Source organism: Salarias fasciatus, chromosome 9, assembly GCF_902148845.1.
Source record: "Salarias fasciatus chromosome 9, fSalaFa1.1, whole genome shotgun sequence".
Lineage (NCBI taxonomy): Eukaryota > Metazoa > Chordata > Actinopteri > Blenniiformes > Blenniidae > Salarias > Salarias fasciatus.
In genome coordinates this window covers 15,880,709-15,890,202 of record NC_043753.1, presented here as the reverse complement: position 1 = coordinate 15,890,202, position 9,494 = coordinate 15,880,709, and the positions used below count along the sequence as shown (strand labels likewise).

The window sequence follows — 9,494 nt, the reverse complement described above, 5'->3', positions numbered from 1 at the left end:
AAGGAAATATTCAATGGGGAATAATTTTGTCAGAACTAAAAAAACGTAAAAAAAAAAAAACAAGGAGAAGAATTCTCTCTTTTTTGTCTTAAAACTAAAAAAGAACCAGTTTTTCTGGAATCCGGTTATATTAATTTCACAGGAAAAAAATTTTAGAAGGTACGCTGCTGCGGAGGCAGCCATGTTGGTTTTTTGTGACGTGAGCGGTGCAAACTGGGAAATATTTCTTTGCCAGATTGTCTAGAATCTTACACAGAGCTTCACTGTGAACTAACACCAAATAGATAAATAAGTCATTACATAAGCAAATAAAATGAATTATCGCAATATTTACTTTTGTAGTTACTGCAATATCTTGAATATTTTGATTAACCTTTCCAGTACTACATTTCCCATGATCACCCGCAGTGGAGCGTTGCCCGTGGTAACACCGCAGGAAGTGGCGCGCAACTGTTGAAAAATTGTCACCCAACAAACTATTGAACTGGAAGGGATTGGACTATTTTGTGCTTTAATAGAATCCCTTTTCTTTGTTTTTTGTTTCGAGTCGCGTCTATGTGTTCTTAAAGGTATGTGTGAATTCTGTTTTAAGTTGCCTGTAGTTTTACGGTTTTGCTGTCGTTCGTAAAAGTTGCTCAGAGCTCAGTGAAAGCTACTCGGATTTAAACTTTATCGTTCATTGAAAGCGTGTTTAATAATTTACGGGGAATGGTTATCTTACTACACTGCATGAGAAGCCCGAGGATTGATCTGTTCGTGTTGTCTGTATGAACAGATGTCGTTTGTGAGAGTGGGGCGTCCACAGCAGCACAGCAAAGGGAAAAGGCCTGTTCGCCCAAAGAAAGCAGCAGCGACCAGAAGAGACTGGGTGGTGAGTACTGAGTTATTTCACCTACTGTTAAGAAACTACCACATCTTTGTCTTCAAATCTTCAGATTAGCGGACAAGCAGTGACTATCAGGACACGAGCAAAACCAGGTGCAAAGTGTTTATTGTGTTCTCACCGACCCCAGCAAGAACATTTCATCTGATGCTTGACTTATATTCACTTATGAGAACCCCTGGAGAGCCAGATGGGCCTTTGCCTGACATTCAGAAAGTGCTGAGTCAACATTGGATCATGCTGTTATTTGAGCTTTTTGGCATCTCAGCTCTCTGATTATTGTTTCAGTGCCCAGTTCGACACTTATGCTCCAGCTGAACTTACTCTTAGTGTAGTAAACAACAATAGATTATCAGTGCATGCCCTGCGGTAGATGCTTTTCTGAATGTCATTCATCTATTGTGTATAACTACAGCTAGTCATGTCATTAAATATCAGTTTCATAGCAAAATAAGTTTAGAATTAACACCAAAACACAAACAATGATCAACCAAAACAAACCAGAAGTCATAGAGTATTAGAAAAATGCTTTGTTAATGAGGGATTATTATGCACATTGTCATTGTGCTTCTAAACACAAAAACAATGACAAAAACACTGCGTTTGGAGCTTTTTTGGGGTGGTTATCTAGCAGTCATTCCCTCAGTAGGATTTAACTCCCCTTTATAATCCTTTGCTTTGTCAATCAAAGGGAAATATATTCTTGATAAAATAATTTTTGGTCAAAGGTGACAATTCATTTTGTCATTTTTTCATGTTGTTTCAGAGCACTGTTAATGACTTGTCTGTGCACAAGCTGACGCCTGCAGAGCTGGTAAGGACTTTAATACTGTGTTTGTTGATTTTTTTTTTTTTTTTTTTCAGGACCATTTCAATACCAAGTGTAACACTTGATTTAATATTATACATTGTAACATTACCTGAGCAATTACTACACAAACAAATCAAAACTGAGACAGCTGGACTTCCAGAACGGATCAGATGTTTGATTCTGGCATACACGTGCTTCTCTAATTGCTCTTTTCTGCTGTAGAGCCACCGGCATGAGATTCACAAGTCCCACAACCAGGCTGCAGCTCAGTGGGAGCTGAAAGAGAAAGCCCTGAAACGCCATCTCCGACACGGCGGCAGTCCTGTTCACCTGGACAAGGCCAGCCTGAGCATCATCAGGGAGGTGTGTGTCATGATTCTTTTGTGCTTCCTTGTCTCGTCTGTGGTGATCTAAAGTTGTCAGTTAAATCGTTTCTCACACACGTTGTTTGTGTTACGACAGGTTTTCTCTGATCAGCTGCTGCTGCAGGATGTGTTGGCTCGGTCTGACAGAGCCATGGCCATGGTCAAGGACATATTTGGAGATGCACCGCGCAGACAAACTGGTATCACACAGCTTGTTACGATTAAGATTAAGTCTTCTCTGCAGTTTTTGAAGTTGCTGAAGCCTGGATGTTTTCACAGGGCATCCCAGTGTGACTGTAGCTCCAGACTGCGACTCTGACTCAGAGCTGCCCGTCCTCCAGAGACCAGATCCTCCAACGCAGCTGTCTCTTCTCAGCCAGTCCATGATGGATCAGGAGGTGTGTGTGTGCTGCCATTATTGACTGTTGTATGTAGACTGTCTTGTTTTGTTGATGTATAAAATAATTTCTTTCAGGCTCTAAATGAAGTCGACCTCAGCGACGCTCATCCTGACAGTCCAGACTGTCGTGTAGTCCGAAGGTACTAATTAATTCAAATCAGATGATATCTGCTGTCACTGTGGTTGAAAGTGATGATTATTTGTTTGTTTTTTGCAGGGTTAATCTACGTAAATTTAAGGGACGGCCTCGGGGGAGAACAGTGCAACAACAGCTCATCCAACATCCCAACTATCACCGAGACGACGATCCTGTGACTCCCTCTTCATCCGGCAGGATACCAGACCGAGCAGGTTTAATGGATTTAGTTGTATTGATCGCATTAATGAACAAAAAGCCAAGACCCTCATATCAAGAGAACGTCCTAACTCTTCAACTTTGTTTCAGCTCTTAATGCCACTGTGGCTGTTCGACGCATCCGCAGCAAAAACAGCAACTCAGACGACAGCAAGGATGAAATTTCATCGATGGTTTCTCAGGTTCTAAATCCTGAACGTCTCAATCAAACAGGTGATATTAGAAAAAGAGATTTTCTGCACGCTGAAATACTCAATATAAAAAAATGATGTGATTATTTTGTGTTTTTCTCAGATAAGTCCACCAGCCACAGGAGCAGGAATTGTGTTTCTGGTAGTTCAGAGCTGGATGGGTCGTCTGCAGGTGGGAATCAGTCCGGTCTGGGCCTGCTGCAGGCCTTGCTCCATCAGGTGGAAGCAGACTTGGATTCTCTGAGTCCAGAGACGGCGCAGAATCCGAAGGAGCACAGGACTCAAGGCCTCACTGGGTTCTCTGCGGCCTTGATCTCCACTCTGGGACGTTTAGTCCACCTACTGAAGCAGGTACTGTCAGGCTGGGACAGACGAGATGTGATGAGGCACAGGGATCAATAGCTCCTGATGGTCTGCCTGCTTTGTGTTAGAGAGAAGATGAAAATCGGAAAGAGGCTGAAGAGAGAAGAAGACTGGAAAAGGAGCTGAGCGAGCAGAGAGCGCTGATTGATGCCCTGACAGCCGAGACAATGACTCTGAGAGAAGAAACTGCTTCCCTGCAAGTGAGACTGAGCTTTCACAAATTCCACCGTCTGATGTGTGAGATTAGAGGGTTTTTGCTCTATTCAATCTGCTGATTGTGCCTTTCAGGCAGAGTTGCAGCAGCGGACGTCAGAACTAGAGGAGAAGTTGGATTCAGTGGTGCTGGTGATGGGAGGACTCGGACTTCTCGGCCAACACAGCGACGCATCCCAAGTCTTGGATGTCAGCGCTGCAGGTTCGTGGAGTCTTTCTCTCTTCTGTCATGTGAGCGGAAACTGTCTGTGGATTTGTAATTTTTTCTGAAAATATTAATTTACAGAATGTCATTCTGCACCTGTCGCTGAGCGAGGACCCAGACAACCACAGGTTCTAGTTTCTCCTGCTATCCTGCTTTCTCCACCTTGCCAGAGTGATAAAAGGCAACATAATTCAGGTAAGTGATTCATACGTTTTATTTTTTATCTGATGTGTTTTCCCTTTTCCTGTTTAGACACAGCAGATAAACATGATTTTGTTTGTTTCTGTTTTCACAGCGTCTTATCCTGTGCAGCAGCAGCAGCTTCCTCCTCTGGCTCCCCAGCATTCCAGTGAGGACGCTCGGGCTCACGGCTCAGCCTCGAGCCTTAACAGCCTCCAACCTCCGAGACGCCCCTCCGCCTCCTCGCTGTCGCTGTCCTCGGACCGTCTCCACCCGCGGCTCTCTCCAGAGGCGATGCTGGCCGAGATCTCTGAGCTGAGCAGACAGACCGACGCGATCAGAGCTCAGCTCAGCCAGGCTCGAGGCGTCAGCCCAGAAGCGGGAGGATCGCTCAGCAGCGGCAGCGAGCAGAGGAGATCTGGCTCCAGCAGCACCGGGAGAGGCGCATCGCAGAGGACTGTGACTCCTGAAGAGCCACGGACTCCACAGGTCAGAGCTGATATGGATTTGTGATCTCTGAACTGAGGTGATCTATGCTCACACTGGACCTATCTCTGGGTTTTTGGATGTTTCACAGGCAGCGACGCCTCTCCTCAGCGTGGAGCAGCGCCTGCTGGAGTTGAACAGGCAGAACGCAGCAGCCAGGGGGCGACTGCTGGAGCTCATCGAGCAGCAAAAACAAAGTGTTTCAGTCAAAGTGTCGCCCTCCGTCTCCCCCATCCCGCCGTCCGCCTTCAGCCCAGAAGCAGCCGGTACGGCAGGTGAAAGCTGCTCTTTGTCAATCTGAACCTACGGGTCAGTTAAAACTCTCTGCACTTGTTCTTTTCAGCTGGAAAAAGCAGCATAGAAGACGTGTCGCTGCTGCAGTCTGCTGGCTCTGAGTTATCTCCTCACCGTTTTGGAGCACAGAGGATTGAAGGCAAATCACAGGTACCATCTCCACAAATGAACTACCAGTACACCTGTTGTGATTTTAGGTCTTGATCTGCTTTGATGTGTCCATACCAACGTTCTTCATCCATCTTTTGTAGATGAACAGACAGAAACAACAGGAAGGATGGTTCTCATTGTCTGCTCATGTGAGATGACAAGAAGCACTACCACAGAAACCTGAAGGAATTTTATACAAGTTGAGATTTTAGTATTTTATCCTGCTGTTTTAATGACTGAATTAAAGTATTTAATTTTATTTTAACCCTTTAATGAGCTCTGAGTGTTTTTATTTTCACGATTTATTCTTGAATGCCTCAAGTTGTCTTTAATTGCAAATGTTGTGTTTTTTTTTTAGTTGTTTGTGCCATATTTATGCCAAGAACAGTGCATGTAATGTAAGCAATGCCTCGTTCGTGCATTAGATGGCAGTAGTGATTCACTATTAATTGACCTTGGCGGTGCAGTGGTTAGCTCTCCGGCGAGTCTGCAGGAGGAAAAATGACGCACTGCAGTCTAAAGCCAGCAGGTGGCAACAGAGAGATGATCATGGAGTCATCCAGTGTTATACCTGCTGCAGGTAAACCAACCTACTTCTAAAGATGACTTGTGATATTTCTGACTATTGAGTGGTCTGTTTTTTCAAATCGTTTAGTTTTCTAAATATTCAAAGACTTATTTTGTCGTCTGAATTTTAATAATGAAAGACAATTTCACCCCCCCTCTAGTTTTTTAAACATTTTGAACTGAATAGAGTGAACAGATTGTCATTTTTATTCTTTGTAGTTATTGAGAAATGACATGAAATTCTATTTTTCTATACAGAGATATTTAAAGTACGTTAGACAATGCAAGATCATCTTTGCACGTCTCAAAAAGACTTTTCACCTCTTTATTTCACAAGTTTCCGATCATCTTTCCTCCTGTATTGTCTTTCTGAATGAATTCATCTTGTCCTGATTGTTTTTATAGATTCTTTCATACTCAAACATAAGTGGAGCCTCTTTGGCTTCATCCCCTTTGAATGGATTAAAAAGTCATAAATTAGAGGGTGTGTGCCGACACTTCCACTTCAGGTGGTGTTTGCTGTTGGTTTTAGGGGTTTTGGAGGCGCCCGGTGGAGGAAGGAGAGCTCTTGAGTTTCCAGGCCAGTCAGAAGAGCTGTGTGGGTGACGGCGGCGGCCAGCAGGGAAATCAAAAGGAGTAAATATTGCAGATAATAACCGGGGGGAGGCATAAAGGCGCCAGGGACGGCAGCCATGAACAGGGGGTCAGAGGTCAGGGTGGAGACGCAGGGGGGGGGCGGGCGGGGCTCATTGTGCCCGGCCAGGCTCACTGAAGGACGGGGTGAATGGGGATTAACCCCACCCCACTGCCCCTCAATGCCCCCTCCTCCACCGCAGGGCATGGAGAAGGTTCCCATGTGACTAATACCTTTATGTGGGCCCCTCAGGAGCCTCCACATACCTCCTCACACACACACACACACATATATTCTCACACAGTCATGGAGGAGAGAAGAAGCTCAACAGATTTTAATTAGTCAGGTTTTTAAAAAAAAGTGCATGCAGGGCTTGAGCATGCTTTAGACACGCAATGTGAAGGGAGTGGGGGGGGGACTTTGGTCGCTCATTTAAATCTGCCCCCACTTCACCTCAGTGAAGGAGACTGGAGTCACTCAGAAAAACACACACACTAAAGCTTGTGCACACACTCACAGTGCTGCCTTTGATCGTGACGTAGGACTCGTCCCGTCGCCGGCCAGACTTCTGAGAGACCAGGAGGCAGCTTGTGAGCAAGATTCCTGAATCATCTGCGATCCTAAATCATACTGTCTTCAGTGTTTGAAATTTTAAACAAAAAAATCTCTCGGCTGAAGTAGGAGTTTTTATCATTCATATTCTGTTTATTTATTCAAATGCTAAAAAAGGTACAAGCAAATAACAGGCTGACTTCTGGAAATAATACTGATCAATTACAGCCAAGAAAAAATGTATCCATTAATAAAGTTTACTTTTATGAAAGTAAGAATATAATCATAGATTTTGCTGTAACATTTGTCACAAATGGGATTAAAAGGTTAAGAGTTGAAAATACAAATTTTACTACAGCACAACACAAACAAATTAGGCAAGCATTGCATGAACAACTAAAAAATGTTTCCTTTTTCCTTGACTTCTCCTTCCCTTAAATTGCTGCAGTACAGGCATAAGGCCACTAGAGGGCAATGTTATGTTCTACTGCAGCTTTTCTTTTTTTTTTTTCTTTTTTTAAGTTTTGGGGAGGTTAAAACTGAACCCCCCCCCCCCAACTCCCCACCTCTCCTGAAACTTTAACCCACTGTTTAAGAGAGAATTCTAAAAAATGTGAACTTTTAGCAATAAATGACCTTTTAAAAAGATCAGACTTCTCCAATATTAATCAGTGGTTTTAAAACAATGCATAATAAAAAGCACAAACAAATCGAATCCACATGACTTTTTTTTCACTTTTTAATCACATCAGCCTTCCAAACACAGTAACAGATGATAGATTGATTGTGAGAGCTGAATGCGAGCCACCGATCGGCTCCTTTCGCAGAGGCACAGCTTTCCGGCCCGGCGTCTTCCGAGCTGCGTCCAGTTTTAGCCTCCGCCTGATGTGACATGTGCGTGACCGAGGAGGCCCCGTGTGTGCGTGCCTGCGTGTTAGCGGGTGCCCATGTGCGTAGGAGTGCCGTCCACAGCTGCGCGGCGTTCTGATCTGAAGCAGGCTATTGCTTGCTGTGAAAATATTATTGCAAGTGTTTATTATTGCTTCAGTGTGAAACAGTGGGAGTGTTGTTCGTGCTGCACGGGCTGGTGGAGGGCCGAGTGTTTGCGTGCGTGCGTGCGTGTGTGTGTGTGTAGTGATGTGATGGAGGTGGAGGGGGTTCTTCTCCCCCCCCCCACTCCTGTCTGTTTCCCACCGGCCAGCCCCCGGCCTGTGGCCCATTGCACTCTGGGTAATAGGGGAGGCCTATTGGAGTTGATTAGTTCCGGCTGGATCCCAGATAGAGTTCTGACAGGCAGGAGAAACGAGCTCTCAGCGTGACCCCCCCCCCCCCCCCCCCACACACACACACACACACACACACACACACACACACACATCCCTGTCTCAGGCACAAAGGGAAGGGCTTTTTAAACAACTGCAGTTTCACTCTGTTCCACTTCTCCCCCCCCCCGACACCCACCCAGCCCAAAAACTGAGCTATTATTACTACAATAACCACATTACGCTGCTGCACAAACACATCTTTTACTGCCTCTGCTAAGTGTCTGAGCGTGTGTGTGTGTATGTGTGCGCGCTCCCCCCTACACTTCCTGCCTTTATTTGTCGGCGCAACACTAAGCCTTTCTGCACGCTTTATGAACGCCGTTAATGGCGATATGGTTACAGATGCAGGCGCGCCCAGTGTGTCGCCCTAAAGAAAGCGGGCCGCATATACATCAGGATCGGGCTCGGGGGCCATTGTGCTTCCTCCTGACACGCCGTCACATCCGCCATGTTGGACACCTGTGGCATGAAGTGACGTCCATTGGAAGCATTCCTCAGCATCATTCACACACGCTTCCCTCAAACGCTTCATACTCCCTTCCTCCTTTATTTCCCCTCTCTCCTGCCCCCCTCCAGATCCCCTCTTTCTTCTTTTCTTTCTCTCTCCCTCTTTCTCCACACATAATTGATTAAGGGCCGTTTTCATAAATCAATTTGGGACGCACATCAGTCAGCCCTGAATGGGGGGGAGCCCCCCCTCGGAGCGGCGGTATTAATCTACCTCAGCATGCCCTGCCACTCTCACTTACACACACACACACACACACACACAGTGACTCAAACAGATCCGTATGGTTTGTTTTCTCTAGTTTAAGGCTTTGGCCGTTGCCGGTCGCCAAACATGTTTTGCGGCCACGCCGCCGCAGTTTCCACCGGGCAACCAACAACACGGCGAGAAGAGAAATATTGGCTTTCTGAGGCTTCACAGGGGAAAAAAAATCAGACACCAGCAAAGTATAAAGAGGTTTGTTTTTTTTTAATGGGAACGAAAGAAGTCCCATTCTTTCCATGTTGCTTTTTTTTTTCCTGCATCGCCGCAGACAAACAAATATGCCGTTTGTTCGCTCAGCAGTCTGCGCCGCTCGCTGCTGTTTATAATTACAGTGATTTTATTGTCATTATTACCAAGTGACTTCATCGCCTTCTCTCTCTCCCATTTAAAGCTGTTGTTTTGGATGTTTTGATATGAATGTAACCATGACGCCACCCTTTCTTATTAGAAAAACCGTGCCAAGATGCAATGTATTCTGGGAACGCGGGCCTTGCAGCAGCTGCAAGTGATATGTTTGACTTTTTCCCTCTTCCTTCAGTCTGGATTTTCTTACACTCTACAACCTTTCTTTTTTTTTTCTCCCTATAACTTTTTCCATCACCTTGATGTTCTGTTCCCTTTTCTTTTTTCATTAATATCTCCTTTGTGCGCCTGGAGCTCCGGCTCCGATTTGTTTCACAGTATTTTTGCTCCATAATTCTGCCCCCGCCCCGCCTTCCCCCTCTCCGTGCTCCGGGGTGTTGGCTTT

At 45.4% G+C, this 9,494-nt stretch overlaps 1 protein-coding gene across 1 annotated transcript; it reads left to right on the top strand.

Moving 5' to 3' along the window:
- The first annotated feature begins 452 nt into the window (after positions 1–452).
- Positions 453–5,166, top strand: spice1 (spindle and centriole associated protein 1). The gene is made up of 17 exons (XM_030099751.1): positions 453–569; positions 776–871; positions 1,650–1,697; positions 1,917–2,057; positions 2,157–2,259; positions 2,339–2,457; positions 2,535–2,599; positions 2,677–2,810; positions 2,905–3,027; positions 3,109–3,356; positions 3,437–3,568; positions 3,657–3,783; positions 3,868–3,981; positions 4,082–4,455; positions 4,544–4,718; positions 4,796–4,896; positions 4,998–5,166. Exons 2-17 carry the CDS (start codon positions 776–778, stop codon positions 5,052–5,054), a joined length of 2,157 nt encoding a protein of 718 aa, XP_029955611.1. The 5' UTR covers positions 453–569; the 3' UTR covers positions 5,055–5,166.
- The last annotated feature ends 4,328 nt before the right edge of the window (positions 5,167–9,494 follow it).

Excerpts from the sequence above, each read along its gene's own strand:
- spice1 (XM_030099751.1), top strand. The coding sequence starts at position 776 with ATGTCGTTTGTGAGAGTGGGGCGTCCACAGCAGCACAGCAAAGGGAAA. Across the intron at positions 2,058-2,156 it reads GCCTGAGCATCATCAGGGAG|GTTTTCTCTGATCAGCTGCT; the intron begins GTGTGTGTCATG and ends GTGTTACGACAG. Across the intron at positions 2,260-2,338 it reads TGCACCGCGCAGACAAACTG|GGCATCCCAGTGTGACTGTA; the intron begins GTATCACACAGC and ends ATGTTTTCACAG.